General features: G+C 36.9%; 2 protein-coding genes across 3 annotated transcripts; one reads left to right on the top strand and one right to left on the bottom strand.

Annotated features, from left to right (window-relative positions):
* The first annotated feature begins 3,130 nt into the window (after window positions 1-3,130).
* LOC145586617 (uncharacterized) lies at window positions 3,131-8,646 on the top strand. Its single transcript, XM_081643501.1, has 5 exons — window positions 3,131-3,290; window positions 5,955-6,370; window positions 6,867-6,898; window positions 7,014-7,940; window positions 8,024-8,646. The coding sequence occupies exons 2-4, from the start codon at window positions 6,043-6,045 to the stop codon at window positions 7,917-7,919; spliced, it is 1,266 nt and encodes a 421-aa protein (XP_081499627.1). The 5' UTR covers window positions 3,131-3,290; window positions 5,955-6,042; the 3' UTR covers window positions 7,920-7,940; window positions 8,024-8,646.
* A 147-nt stretch (window positions 8,647-8,793) lies between these two features.
* LOC145585493 (NAD(P)-binding Rossmann-fold superfamily protein) lies at window positions 8,794-14,964 on the bottom strand. 2 transcript variants are annotated; one of them, XM_081642196.1, is made up of 8 exons: window positions 14,531-14,964; window positions 13,896-13,988; window positions 13,433-13,511; window positions 13,266-13,344; window positions 12,726-12,765; window positions 12,503-12,637; window positions 12,265-12,402; window positions 8,794-9,281 (listed from the first exon to the last, which is right to left on the bottom strand). In XM_081642196.1, the coding sequence occupies exons 1-8, from the start codon at window positions 14,593-14,595 to the stop codon at window positions 9,014-9,016; spliced, it is 897 nt and encodes a 298-aa protein (XP_081498322.1). In that variant the 5' UTR covers window positions 14,596-14,964; the 3' UTR covers window positions 8,794-9,013. The 2 variants fall into 2 exon arrangements, with proteins under 2 accessions (XP_081498322.1, XP_081498321.1); XM_081642195.1 differs by having other exon boundaries at window positions 12,503-12,640; window positions 14,531-14,962.
* Between the last annotated feature and the right edge of the window lie 226 nt (window positions 14,965-15,190).

Raw genomic sequence — 15,190 nt, 5'->3', positions numbered from 1 at the left:
TAGAATCTGAGAATTTGCTTGGAGAAGGGTTTTTCACTTTTTCTATTTTCTACATTTTTGTAGAAATTGGGCTGGGTCCACTTTTGATTTGGGTTAATGGGCCGTATATTTTAGGGTTTGGACTGAGTTGGTTGAATTTGGGAGGAATTTTCAACCCTTTGTAAACTAGTGGATGTTCAACATGGTAAAAGGATAATCATTGTATACTAGTCATTGTGATTGTGACCCATCCAATAATGATATGTTCATATGAATATTCAAAGTCATAAACAATACAATGTCAATTTTGTGGATGTATACTCTAGTGGTAATTGACATTTGGGAATATGCAATCAAATTTTATTTTTATCATTGTGTTCATACTATTTGTCAAAAACAAAGTATATTTCATCATATGTCCACGACAAAATCCAAAGAGGATGAAGAATCTTAACATGGAAATGTGATAGATAGACTATCAAAAGTAGGTTTAAACGTAAAATAATAGCTCAATATAATCCAAACCATGAGTATTGTTTTGGATCTTTCTTAGAGGCCGATTAGAGAAATATTATACTCCCTCCGCTTCAAAATAAATGCTCCACTTTGACTTTTTGCACTATTCACATAATTTACTTTGACCAATGCTAGTGATTTATACCTAAGAAAAAATAGTTTTATTTGTGAATGTTTGTTAAACTATCTCAATGTGTGGTTTCAAGTATTAACTTCATAGAATATATTTATTGATTCATGGCCATACTTCTACATTGACATACATGTCCAATTAAAATTGGGTTTTTATTTTGAAATAGATGAAGTAACAATATCTCTAAAATGAAGCTAAAACAAAGATGTAGACCTAATCAAACCAAGCTTGATCCATTAGCACGATCTAAAAAAAACTCAAGTTTTGACAACTTGAAAGATCTCGGCTCAATCCGATTTTAGCCCCAGATAGCTGTCAAAAGCTGACCCGACTCGAAATACCGACCCTAACCCTAACCCGTCTGAACCCGAAAAAAATGGTGACCCGAACCCGACCTAACCCGACCTGAAACCAACCCTAGACCCGAGTTGACCCGAGTATTTGAGACCCGAACCCGACCATGAACCGACCTAGAGAGGACCCGACCCGAATGTGACCCGTAAATTATTGACCTGAACCGAACCCGACTCGAACCCGAGAATGACCCAAACCCGATTTAACCCGTCAAAACCCGAATTCAACCCGACCTGTTACTAACCCGACCCGAGTTCAACCCGACTCGATTTTAAACCCGACCCGAAATAAACCGACTTGTTATTGACCCGACCCAAATTCAACCCGACTTGTTATTGACCCGACCCGAATTTAAACTCGACCTATTAGTCTATTACTAACCCGAATTTTAGGATTTAGAAATTTTTAGGATAAAAAGAGTACTCCGTATTGACTATTGAGTTTCAGGCTTTTTTTCAATTTATTAACATGGATTCCAATTATAAAACAAAAGTGGCCTTTCTCATCTTACTTGACTTATCTCTTACATAATCCTCGTCAAAGAAAAACTGAACTGGATAGCAGCAAAAAAAAAAAAAAAAAAAAAAATTAAACAAAAAAAAAATACACGGGACCCAGACAATAGCAAGTCTTTCTCATCTTACTTGACTTATCTTTTTTTTTTTATTATTATTTTTTTTAAGGGAATTCAAATTTTTGACTTGAACCACACCCGAGACCGACTTGGAAATGACCCGACGTGATTATAACCTGCAAATTATTGACTTGCCAATTTGAACTCGAGAATGACCAGATAAGTTTAAATGACCCAACTTGATTGTAACCCGCAAATTATTAACTAAACCCGACTTGAACCCAAGAATGACCCGACTTGGAAATGACCTGATTATAACCCGCAAGTTTTTGACTTGAACCGAACCCGACCCGAACCCGAGAATGACCCGACTTGATTATGACCCGCAAATTATTGACTTGAACCGACCCTGACTCAAACCCGATAATGACCCGACCTGATTATAACCCGAAAATAATTGACTTGAACCGAACCCGACTCGAACCCGAACATGACCCTAACTCATTTAAACCCGTAAAAACCCGAATTTAACCCGACTTGTTTTTCACCCGACCCGAATGTAACCCGACCTTTTATTGACCCGACCTAAACCCGACCCGAACCCGAAAAGATGTACGACCCGACGTGACCCGACTCAAGCATGACCCATCCTAAACCCGACCCACATAGGTCTTGACACCGACCCACACAAACCCGACTCAAACCCGACCCATTTACCCGAATTAGCTCTAGCCATGATCACCTCTACAAGGATAGTACTGATTTTTATTGTAACTATTCTTTTTTGATCATTTTTATGAACCTCAAAGGAGATAGTGCAAAAATGGTGCGGAAATTTAACCCAATTAGGTCATTTCGAAATAAGTCAATAATTCAATATATCAATGGTTAAAAGTGGGAGGTAACGCGTGTCGCGCACTCGTCGTAGAGAGGACGAAACGACCAAAAAAACAAAGAAACAAAGGCATCTCCATCCTCCAGTCTTCTCCACTCTCTTTCATAGACAAAAGCTGACACTATGACAAAAACCCACAACCCTCATTTTTTAATTACCACATAAAACTCCATTTCTTTTTATATTTTACTTATTTCCTTACCTTATAAAAAGTAAAAAGATACTCTTATGAATAGTGTAATGCCAATTATACCTTTTAAAATGTGTATTTATATATATACCCTCATTAATATGTACAAGGTTTTTTAATGAATAGTGTTTGGACAATTATACCCCCTAAAATATTTAATTATGTACTTATTTGCTCTCATGCTTTAATGTTAGTTGTCTTGGACATTTATACTCATAAACATAGTTGTTTACATATTTTTTTATTATTAATTATGTCGACAACTAAATTTGTGATTTTAAGACCAAGCCGAAAAAACTTCTAGATATGACTAGCTATGCGCGCGCATCGCACGTTAGCTGCCCTATTATAAATCAAAATTAATTAAAAATAAAGCAACCCAACTCAACCCCAAATAATAATTAAAAATTAAATAAAAAGTGAAGAAAGAGAGTGTGAAAAAGAAGTGAAATGGACCCACCTTCCCCTCTCAAAATGCACAATTCCCAAAGTCATCACCCCTCTTTCTCTTTCTCTCTCTCCTAAAAACTCCGTCTTTCTCCCCGGGAAATATTTCTCCCCTTTCATCCAAACAAAACCCCACTTTCTCTCTCTTCAATTTCCGGTATTCGGCGTTTTGGTCTTTGTTTATCAACCCTATATATTAAAGGTACGATTTTTATGTCTTTTTCTCTTTGTTGATTGTTGAATTCTTGGAAAAACCCTAACTTTTTGATGTAAAATGTGTTTATTTCTGTGTTTGTTTATCAGGGGTATTGAAAGTTCTGATTTTTAGAAGGAATTTGTTTTGGGGTTTTGTGTAATTTGATGTTAGTTTGAGTGGATGAGTTTCATTTGAACTGATTTTGTTAGTGATTGGTTTGTTTGGTTGATAATTTGAATTGAATTACTGGAATGTTTATGGGATGAAATGAGTGAGATGTTTTTGGGGATATTTTGGAAGTTTTGAGGTTAAGGGTAGTAATTAGAACTAATTTTTGGTGGAATTAGGCTTAAATGGATTGTTAGGATCAAGCTTGTTTGGTGAAGTCATGTGTTTTTCCTTGTTGGGATGTTGGTGTTGATTACAGTAATTGCACTAAACCAGAATAGTTCATGGGAAATCATATTAGAAAGCTATGAGTTTGTGGGAAGCAATTGAGAGTGATGTTAGCCTAACCCTCTTTCACAAAATCCCCCAAATTAAAATATACGATGAAGAAGCGACAAGAAAAGCAAATTGCCATTTAGTGTATTTTGGCTGTGTCGAACAGAATCTTTATCATGACTTGTGAGTCACCAAAGGTGACATCGGAAATGTCAAAGGAAGAGTTCAGAGCAATGCTCAAACAAAGTTGATGGAAGTTTTGAACCTCAAATGTGAGTTTGAGTCTTTGAGATGCATAGGATGAAGAATAGTGAAGCGATAAAAGATCAAATTAGATTACTTGATGAAACATTTTATAATGTGAGAGTTGTTGGTAAGATTTTTGTGAGTGTTTGAAAAATATGAGTATTAAGTTTCTCACTTGAAGACTTCAAAGATCTATCTAAAATAACCCTAGTAGAGTTAGTCATTGCCCTTAGTGTTGTAGACCAAAGGAGATCAATGAAGGAGGAAAAAAATTGGAGATAAATTTGAGGGATTTACTAGCTTAATCTTCATTTTCAGAAGGGAAAGGTAGTAAAGTGAAATGCAACCACTGACAATTGTCAAAACATTGGTCCATGAGGAAAAGGATTGTTGGCATTAGGGAAAACCAAATTTCTTTAAATGTCAAAATTTTGAGTATATAGTAAGGAATTGTAGTTCTGATAATGAGAGAGAAATTGTGGCACAAGTGGCCATGGAAGTTCTTGAATGGCTGGTGGTAATGTGCACAGAAGGAGAGAAGTGTTCCAAAGATTAGAGGTTGGTAAAAATGTGCATGAACAATATTTGTATGAGATGAGATGTGCATCATAGTTGAAGAGATGTGCTTCACATATATTTTACAAATTTGAAGCAAGGGGTTGTGCTAAGTTATTTATCTCAAATTAATTGTTAGTGGTTTATTGTCCGTGCCCTCAGTGGTTTAATTGTTTCCTTGTTTTTAAAGTTAGGTATTGAGTCATGATTGTTTTTAATTTAACTAAGCATGTTTTTCTTTTTTAGTCGAAGATTAGTGGGCTATTTTGTGTGACACTAAGCCACCATCTCCAGTAGTTCTCCACGTTAGTAGAACATTAATAGCAATGTTATAGGGTTTTTCCTGTGTTATTTAGCCTATTAGATAGGCCTCATGTTGTAGTTTATTTATATTGAGTGGGAATGCATTAGCTTTTCCAAAGTTTATTATTTCTTTTTTTGCTTTCTTATTACCAACTTCTGCAGGATCTCACTTAAGCTGCTTCTGTTGTACACCCTCTGACCCTTACTAATCCACCAGATTTCTGTTTAGGATTGTTATACATAAATAATCAATGTTCTGAATTTTGTTTGTTCAATTTACAACTTGTACATATTACCCTTAATGATAACCTTAAGGGAAGATTACCTTGTTGCATGATTAAGGCGTAAATATATACGTTATGAAGGATACTTTTGGTATTTCAACTCAATTTCTTAATTGTGGCCTATCTTAGGGATAGATGAACTGTTCAGAGATAACTGTCAAAGTCTATCTAGTTATTTTAGCATTATTTTGTTTACTAGCCTTTAATTTTGTGTTCCTAGTCAATCAAAACTCATAAATAATAAGCCGCTTACTACCAGCTTGATAAAGCATGATAGCTTCATTTACTCATCATGCAAATACCTGCCTTCCCAGCTGCTTTATTAACAAGGAAGCAAATTATTTTTTGGTTAATGATCCAAGTATGGCTGTTTGGTTCTGCAAATTAGTGCTGCCAAGCAGGGGGAAAAATGTTTTGCTTCTGCATTTAAGCTAGTTGGCTAACTTGGCTTATGGTTTGTGTTGAATATTGGGCCAGAATTGTCTTTACTTGAGGTTTCCCTCATGTATATCAATGTTAAAAACATCATCAGCCACTGTTTCTCTCCTTTTGCCCACAGTTAATGATGTTGTTGCTTCTATCCCGCTTTAGTTATGTTTCCTTTTTTTTTTTTTTTTTTTTTGAGCCGATAGGTTTCATTTATTCACAGTTCAATTGCTTGATTTGCTTCTGATTGAACACTGCAATGAGTCAATGACATAAAATCCCCACTGCTTGTTGGAGAGGCTGATTGTGATAGACTTGCAGAGAGACAGGGTGTGATATGCTGCAATGCTTTTATTTTATATTTTTATTTATTTATTTTGAAATAAACCTCAATGATTATTCATTTCTGCAGAAAGACGTGGTATGCTAGTGGAGTAGTGGTAGATCTCTTGCTTGACATTCCTGTGATAGATTGTCTTTTTAGTAGCATATGACCGGCTATGGGTTCAGCCTGTTGTGTAGCTGCTAGGAATACGACTGTTTCCAACAGAAGTGGAAATGGAGAATCTCACAGGCAAGCTAGATATTCTCCGTCTTGGAGTTTTCGATGGGACAATTATCGACGTGTGGCAGGTGAAAATGAGAACCCTTCGTGTCAATCTGGCGATAGAACAAACTTAGATGTTAGAATAGAATTGAAAGATGGAATAGGGTCAGAGAGAGGAGTGATTTCAGACGGTGGTAGCCGTTTGGATAATCTTGGTACACCCATCTCACTAAAGTCGCCCTCGTATGAAGGGGTCAGCACAAACTACTTGTCTCCTTCAGGTAAACCTTTTAGTGCCTCTCATAGCCTTATGTTGTACGTTTTGCTATTATATTTACCCGATATCTTTTTTCTCCAACTTATCTCATCACTTATCAGCACTACCATTCAACTTAATATGCCTTGTTCATTTGCTGTATTCACTTTGTATTTCTAGTTTAGGTTTATGCTTCAAAAGTATTTGGTTGGCATAATTTGTCTCTATCAGAAGGACCTTTCTCTAGACTTGCAAAGGCGTGTCCTGTAAATTGCGCCTTTGTTCTTGTGGCTATGAGGAAACTTGTCTTGTGATTGACATTAAAGCAGAGCCTATGACCTTGCTGCCGAATATTTGATTCTGAACGTTATTATTATGCTCCATTTCTGGTCCGGCAAAAGCTAGACTTTTTGTTTGATTGTCAATAGTCAGTCAATGAGCTTTCTTGAGTATGTGGTTGATTTACTTTACTTAACTTACTTCTGCTCTGGCTGATATGCATTTTGTCTTTGATGTTCCAGAGACATCTATGACCAGCAACCACTTTACAAAGGTGAGTTCATTAGCAGTCATACTACTGTTCTAAGAAGATCATAGTGTGTTCCATTGTGCAAGGTTATTTCCTTGTTTTTTGCTGTTTTGACATGGTAATCACTTTATTTTAACAGATGAACTCTATAGAAGTGCCTGAAATTGCTGCTGTTCCAGTTGCCCTTCAATATTCCATGCCATCATGTTCATCTTTCTCAACACCAGGTGAGCACTTGTGTTCACATCGTCAGTTACTTCCTGCCAGTTCAACCCCATCAAGACGAGCTCGACGTTCACCTGGACATCAACTCTTTAGGCAGATTTCAGATAGTAGAATCCTGGGCTTGAAATCCCCAAATAGCAATCCTGTCTCAGAAGGAAGACCATCATTTGTGCTCTCAACGTATAGCAATGATCTGGCTGGTGGGTCTTCTGATGGATGGTCATTGCGCACATTTTCTGAACTTGTTGCTTCTTCTCAAAGAGAAAGATGGTCTTTTGACAGTGAGCGTTTTGGTTCTGGCCGTCACAAGATAAGTGGATCAAGCAGCAGGTTCTCTTATTCTCCTTCCCTTGATCTTCAAACATGTGGAGCATGCTTAAAGGTTTTGGCAGAGCTCTCAGTTGTTGCTGTTCTAGCATGTGGTCATGTATACCATGCTGAATGCTTGGAAACCATGACTACAGAAGCTGAAAAATATGACCCTGTTTGCCCAATTTGCACAGTCGGGCAGAAACAAACTTCTAAAATGTCTAAAAAAGCTTCAAAGGCAGAGGCAGATTTGAGAATGAAATTTCAGAAAATATCAAGGAATCGCGTCATAGATAGCTATCTTGATGGTGAAGTTGATAACTCTGAACGTCAAAAAATTACAGGGAAAGGGAAGTTACCCAAGATGGATGCTAGCAGTAGTTCAAAGATTGCATTTGCAAAACCATTCTTGAAGCGACATTTTTCTCTTGGATCAAAGCTCAGTAAATCTAGTTCAGACTACCAGTCCAGTAAGAAGAAGGGGTTTTGGGCAAGATATCGCAAAGATTGACTTCCATCCATTATTTTGACGGTGAGCAGAAAATTCCAGAAAAAGCATATTTGTCTTTCCTGTTTGGTAGGTTTTACTGAAATTTGCTGTTGCTTTTGTTGCAGTATTCCTTTTATTGTCATTTGATTAAGCTGGTGTTACCCGGAGTTAGTGTTTTGGAAAACATACTGTCACATGTTTTAGCCACCATAATGTATCATAGTAGATTGGAGGCCATTGAAAGAAGCTGAACTTTTGCAAGCATCACAGGATTTCCTGACATCACACATTCAGAGAAGGTGATAGGAATCAGTAAGATGATATGGCACTTGGAAACTAAACTTCCTAGTATTTCTGTAAGCTGTAATTGTTGGAGTCTGGATATCCTCTGCTAACTTGTGAGGACACTAAATGCTGCTACAGATCAGCAACTATATGCCTCAGTAACAAGATAGATTATTATTGGTTGTAATTTCTTAGTGCTGTATACACCGCATGTTTTTTTGGCAGTTCCCCTCTATTAGAGCGAGGTTGATCATTGTTAATGTGGCTCTTCATGTTGATTTGGCTGGGTTTGTAGCATGACTGTTTGGTTACTTGACAATAGATTTATCGTGCAGCCAGTTGCTAACAGAACAATTAACTTGTCTCTGGTAGATTTGTGAACATTATGCACTGTGTTGCATTGCACCAAGTTGAACCGTGTAATTTATGTCTATTTGAAGGCCTTGTAATAGGCAGATTTCTACATTCAGTTTGCATACTTTGCATAGGCAGATTTCTACATTCAGTTTGCATGATCTATTGGTTTAACCCTCAAAACGCTGCTAGCTTCTCATAAAGCTAGTTGTAGGAGTTGTTTGGAAGAGAGGATTTTGATGTAGTAATGAAAAGATTATAAAATCTTGAAATCGATCATATTTTATAGAACTCTTTACCAAGAATTCTAAAAAAAAAAAGAAAAACTTTCCGGATAAAACATCAGTATCACACGCAAACAATTAATTGAACTAGCTAACAAAATCAGCCAACTACTACAAACAGTAACCTCTAATTGCTAAAAAGGGCTTCTATGTTTTTTTATGATCGATACAAAGGATGATTGCAAACATTAATTAATCACGATGTAAAAGAGGATCCTCCATATTGTCTACGATACTTTGTAGGCCTGATCTATAACTTGGATACAATAATTTAACACCCAATTCCTTCTTGATATGAGTATTGCTAACTCGTTTTTCTGCACCCCCGAGAAGTATACTATTGATAGAGTTATCGGTAGCACCAATCAGACCAGGCCATTTCTGCTTTATCAGTTGGTGCGCAAGGGCAAAGACTTCGGCTCTAGAGGCAGGATCATCATCAACAACATTATAAATCTTCCTGTAGAATAGTTACATTATGAAGCTGAAATGTTAGATTTCCTAAGGGTATATAATCTGAATTATATAGGCAGCTACTTGTAAGTTGTAATACACAAACAAAATAAATGCAAAAACTGAAACCTAGTACAAAGTATATTATTACTGCTTTCATATAATTTTGCAGAATACTACATCCTCTACAATATGTATACGAAATCTTATTTACAATATTAATACACTTCAAAATTCCCTGCACTCACTCTTGATAATGAGCAACAAACATAAGTATATGTCCTATACAGTAACAATATCCAGCTTAATGAAATGAAGACATGACCACAGCAACCCAAAGTCATTGGCAAAACCTGTGAGGGTGAAGTCTTTGCTCCAGAATTGTAAGGATTACATTTATTCCTTTGAAGTGCAAGTCTCAGTCAAGGTGCTCTTTCTGAGACTCTGAGCCACTTAACCCATACATAGGAACATAGCAAACTAAATCCTGTTTTTAATAAACAGATAGTAAGATTAATTCAAACATATCCCTTCACGGTCCTCTTAATCTATGTATTAATGTATGTGAATGACGTAGGAACCACTTAGTTAATGGGCATAATTTCCTAAATAACATTCTACAAAAAATCAACAAATGAACTTGAATTAATATATGTGCTTTGAGAGATTGCTAATATCTGCAGAAACAACTTGGCGCTCTACTTCCCTGACTTTTTGGAAGTAACTACATCTTTGAAATGGTATCAATAGGATTGCAACATAACATACAATCTTTGGAAGTAGCAGCCTTTTGGATATAGCCTTAGTTCCTTAGCTCCACTGCACTTTGGGACCTTGAGAAAAACCGTGCTAGTTTGCTAGGTTGCTTGGGAAGAGTGTCCAAGTTTCTAAGAATTTTGAAACTGGTGTCATAAAGGGGCTCACAACAATCAAATATAGAGTTGTTTGGGTGAATCAATCTTAGTTCAGGGTTGTCCGTGATTATTGGATAACAATTTTCTAAAATTGGTCAAGATTTTCCACAACCCTTAAAAGGCTTAAAGAGGGCTTCACGAGTATGAATAACCTTTGAAAAGAGTAAACTCAGGCCTTTTTTGGTCCAATATTGTCTATGAATTATGGTCCAGATTGCATATATAAGCGCTGGAGGCTACTCAAAAGCAAGTGAGGGAAAAGGAATTATACAGTTCCTGTTGAGATTAGTCGCCAGTATCGAGGGATCTACAATGCATTAAATTCACAATTTGCGTTTTGAGGTTATGAATTTTGTGATATTAGCACTCCTAGATTCTGTGAGCTTTTCCAATGATCGCTGGAAAGGGCTTGAAAGGTGTGTGTGTTAGCCTTTATAATGGACTTAATCAAAATCTTTTTTAACCAGTGTCATCTCTAAATCAGATGTCCATCCAGGTAAGGGCTTATCATGGTCCTAAGGCAACCATGGGAGGTTGTTTTGGCGATGTAGAAATTAACCTCCACACTTCCCACCATATTAACAACATAATAGGCATGTGCTATGATTTTTCATAGGAGATTAGAAGCATAATCAGGACTGGTGTCATCTATAAGCCATTGGGTCATTGAGCAGCCTCACGATGTTTCTCAATTCTCAACGATTCTCTTAAGGATTATGAATCCATGCACAAGTCTCATAGGCATCACAAGCAAGAGTTATGGATGTCAGCCCCATCTAGCACAAGTACTGCTACTTTTGATTGAATTTTAAAATTGGTCTTACAAAATCTCTTTCATATAAGGTCCCTCAGCAATTGGCCATCCCCTACTGGCTTACTAGTTGCAAATAACATTTCCCGTGCATGCCATAGGGCTAAAACAACGCAAGGCCAAGCCAAGGCACCTTAAGACATGATTAACAGGGGTGGGCCAAAGTATGTATGAGATGGTTCCAGGCCCCACGCAGGCATCCCAAGGCCTTTTGTAAACCCTGAGAAGCACCTTGATGCATAATTTTGTTGGGTCCAAACAAACCTCTCCATACACGAAATTGGACCAATTTTGATGACCTGGTATCGTATATTGATGTGATGATATGGGATGATCCCTAGGTCATATAATGTTGTTTGGAACCATATATGGCCACTAGTCTATCACAAAAAGGCTCGTGAAACCCTTAACTTAATGAAAGGAGGAGTGTACGTAATCGGCTAAGTTGAAGGTAAAGGCAAAGTGGGCAATCTCAACCACCCAAATGGCCTCCCGACGTCCCATGGGGTCCATGAGAAACTCTCCTATCTCTTTCTGTTTTGGGCTCAAAAAAGTCGAAAATTACCAAAAATTGAAGGCTATAATCCACGCTTAACCAAATTTGGGAAATTTTTCCAAAATTGGAGTGAATGTGGTTGGTGTCCCCAAGGGTCATATAAATTGGTTTTGAACCATAACAAGCCTACCAATAGGTCAACATTTTCATTTATTATATATATATATATGTGTGAGCTACCTTAGAACACTAGAAGGGAAGAATTCCTTACATTATCTAGATGTTTTACTAGAGTTCAAAAGTGATGTCCAAGAGGTGTATCATGGCCTTTGATACAGCAATCAATGTCACAAGAGTTATAGCCTTCAAATTTGTTCATCAAGCTATCCTAAATTCAGCATCATTTATATTCAGATCGACAGTATCAATACAGAATGCTATTAAAAAGCTGCCAAGGATGCAGTACTTCTAATTTTCACGACACAAACTACCAATGTCTCATAGGGATCTCTTAACAGCATAAGTTCGTGTTAACTTCCACGGTAATAGGGAAGATTAAAGAAAAGAACAGCTAAAGAACCACATGCAGTGTGTTATTGGCCTACTGCAGTTTTGCTTGGTAACAGAACTTTTATGCCCACATACCTGTCGAAGATTAAGCAGTACAGTTCCAAATGTTTTCTTAATGGAACTAAGTATAAATGCTTCATCAAAATTGCTAAATTTACTAGGCATATTTTTCCAAAAATCCCCTAACTAGGAAACTAACCTCTGGACATGCAACGAGATACTTGCTTTTAGAGCTTGACAAATGTCTGCAACATGAACTCGGGATGTAAAATTTTTAGTTGCTCTCCTCTTCTGACGTTCTGACATTTCTTTCTTCTTTAGAATGGTATCAATAGCACTGCAATACAACATACATTGCATAAAAAATCTCCGCAGTAGCTACTTAAAGCTCAAAGTTTATAATTAAGACACCACTGATCGACAATTAATCAGCAAACCTTTTTCCAGGGCCATATATGCCACCAAGCCGAAATACATAGGTTGAGAGGTCAAGATCTTGTCCCAGCTTTAACCACCCTTCCTCTGACTTTAGTCTCATTTTGGTTAAGTTGCTTGAAGGCTCTGGGATATAACAGCTGCATATCAAGAATCTATAAGTTACCTGGGATATGATTAGCACAAGAAATTCTGATTCAAAGAAACTACTGTGCAGATGCTTACTTCTCATCAACCCATGCTCCTCTAGCATCTCCGTATACACCTGCATGTAAAAATAGTTTGTACAGAAAGAATAAGATGCCTTATTTACAAAACTTTATTAGCTCTTAACTGAATAACGATACTTCAATGAAACCTTCAGCTAGGTTTCATAGTCCATTAGTCTATTAAAATACTAATTAGCATAGTCTGCAGCTTTCCTTTGCATTATACAGTGACTTATTGAGATGGTGAGACCTTTTTTCAATAAACCCCTTCCAATGTACTTGAGAAACACATCCGTCAAGGAATGCTCTCCTGAGTCTCTTAAATGTATTCATATGGTTATCCATACTTAACCAGAGCAATCAAGTTAAATCGTATCTGGATTCTGGAAACAATAAGATGCACTCTTCAATCCCTATCCCATGTCATGTGACTCCCTATTTACACCGGTACAATATTTTTTAGGTAGATAGAATCAGTGTATGGAGCACAGTAATAAGTCAAAGCTATGCTTCATATAATCATATACATCTATGAATGAAAACATGGAGCACGTACTTGTAGTTGACAAATAACAAAGCCACTGGAGATTTCCATCTACCAAACTTTCTTTAAAGGTATCTTCATGTCGAAGAATCTGCATCAAGCATGTTAACAAATAATGAAAGAGTACACTTATCTGAGGCAATCTCAGTACTTAAAACATTAAAGAGTTTACAACGTACAGGATCACCAATATCCAAAATTGGAGGAATGGAAACTAAAAGGTGAGTACAGCATCTTAGTCTATCGAGGAACTTCCATCTGAGTCATATATTGGAGGATCCGAGGCAATAAGAAACGGAACACAGTGAATCAGAGTATCCTGGCAGAAAAACCTAAACCATCAGAAGTCTAGGTCCCTCCATAACAAGGGGAAAACAAGAAATTCCAAAGCAATTCAGGTCTTATAAACAGGTTTCAATGAAACTTAAACTACACTCTCTACTTTGTAGATAAAGCATTCCAGGGAACGCAATATTGTAGTATGATATGGTCAGCACATCCTACTTAAGAACCCTCTCATCAATTCAGGACAAACACCAACAGGCTGACTAGCAAAATCTTGTCTATTGATAATTTTTCAGGCAATTCAACAGCATGAAAAACCAAATACCACAAAACAACTGGACGAAAATAAACACTTACTCTGGTTCCCTGGCATCAAAAACAAAGGTATCAAATCCCTTTTGTTCAAGAACCTTTCTCTTTGCATCGCTCATACAAGTACCTGCAACTTCCCTACAACTTCCTCATGTTAGCAACCTCTTGAGGCAACTAAAAGTCAAACAACATTCAAGCAACCAAGAACTTGTAAGTACATACATGACACATCTCACTCGAATCCTTATATATAGCAATCAACATTCCAAACACTGGTAGTGATAAACCCACATAAACATAACTATAGAATTGCAAAATAATGCAAAAACCATCATAGAAGAATTAAGTCGATTTCAGTAGATAAAAGTCATAAAATTGCAGAAAACTTTATAAATATTATGCATTACTTTACCAAATTCAACCCAAATGACGAAACTCCAAAAATTAACACTACTTTTAACATAGCATATGAATGAAACTCCAATACCAATCCAAAACTTCAATTCACTTGGCCTAATTAATACCCAAAACAACATCTATCCCAAAAATCCCAAAATGTTCTTGGTCATTGTTATTAAATGATCATAAAAATTAAACCAACATCATGAGATATATCAACAAAATAATACGGAGTAACATAATAATCAAATTGATATAAATAAAAAGGAGAAATTATGTACCATCCTTCATTTTTGAGCTCTTGAGCAAAGAATTGACCCACATAACCCATGCCAAGAATAAACATTCTTTTGGTTGGAAACTCAATTTTATTGCTCTCAATTTCAGATTTTAAGTGAGTTGTTGATGATGGAGTTTGCAATGACGATAAAGTTAGGAACTTTAGTGAAGAGGGACCCCGGAGATTTCGCCGGAGTAACGCCGGAGTTTTCGGAAGTTGTGCCGCTGGTGTGTGAACTTCCAGTTTTTAAAGTGAAACCCAATTCGTAGTGTTGAAATTTCAAGCAAGTATTTGTGCATAACTTGGGATCGCGTTGTGCAGAACAAGGGTTCATTTGTGGTTTTTTGAGCAATACGTAGTTTTTTGGGTTTTTCTACACGGTACTCTAAGTTATTCACTTTTTCAACTGTGTCCACCCATTTTTAAAATTCCACACTGTAACAAGGTACCTTTAGTAAATGCGATATAACCCTATCCTAATTCCCCCGTTAACTTCAGTTAACTTTCCATTAACTTCAAAATAAATAAATTTAAAAAAAAAAAAAACCCATAACACCCAAACACCTCTCTCTCCTCCGTCACAAGTATCCACCACCACACCTCCAGCCGCACCACCGCCCTCCACCCACCCACCGACACACCCCAGGCCACCTGCGAGCCG

This window comes from Chenopodium album, chromosome 16, assembly GCF_948465745.1.
Source record: "Chenopodium album chromosome 16, dcCheAlbu1.1, whole genome shotgun sequence".
In the NCBI taxonomy this organism is placed as follows: domain Eukaryota; kingdom Viridiplantae; phylum Streptophyta; class Magnoliopsida; order Caryophyllales; family Amaranthaceae; genus Chenopodium; species Chenopodium album.
Note: the sequence above shows the minus strand (reverse complement) of the source record. Positions and strands in the feature narration are given on the sequence as shown.

Bases quoted from the DNA above. Each gene is read 5' to 3' on its own strand.
- LOC145586617 (XM_081643501.1), top strand. From the start codon at position 6,043: ATGGGTTCAGCCTGTTGTGTAGCTGCTAGGAATACGACTGTTTCCAAC. The intron at 6,371-6,866 runs GTAAACCTTTTA...TTGATGTTCCAG, and splicing joins AAACTACTTGTCTCCTTCAG to AGACATCTATGACCAGCAAC. The intron at 6,899-7,013 runs GTGAGTTCATTA...TTATTTTAACAG, and splicing joins CCAGCAACCACTTTACAAAG to ATGAACTCTATAGAAGTGCC.
- LOC145585493 (XM_081642195.1), bottom strand. From the start codon at position 14,595: ATGTTTATTCTTGGCATGGGTTATGTGGGTCAATTCTTTGCTCAAGAG. The intron at 13,989-14,530 runs GTACATAATTTC...AGGAAGTTGTAG, and splicing joins GAGCTCAAAAATGAAGGATG to GGAAGTTGCAGGTACTTGTA. The intron at 12,641-12,725 runs GTAAGCATCTGC...CTTGATATGCAG, and splicing joins GGAGCATGGGTTGATGAGAA to CTGTTATATCCCAGAGCCTT.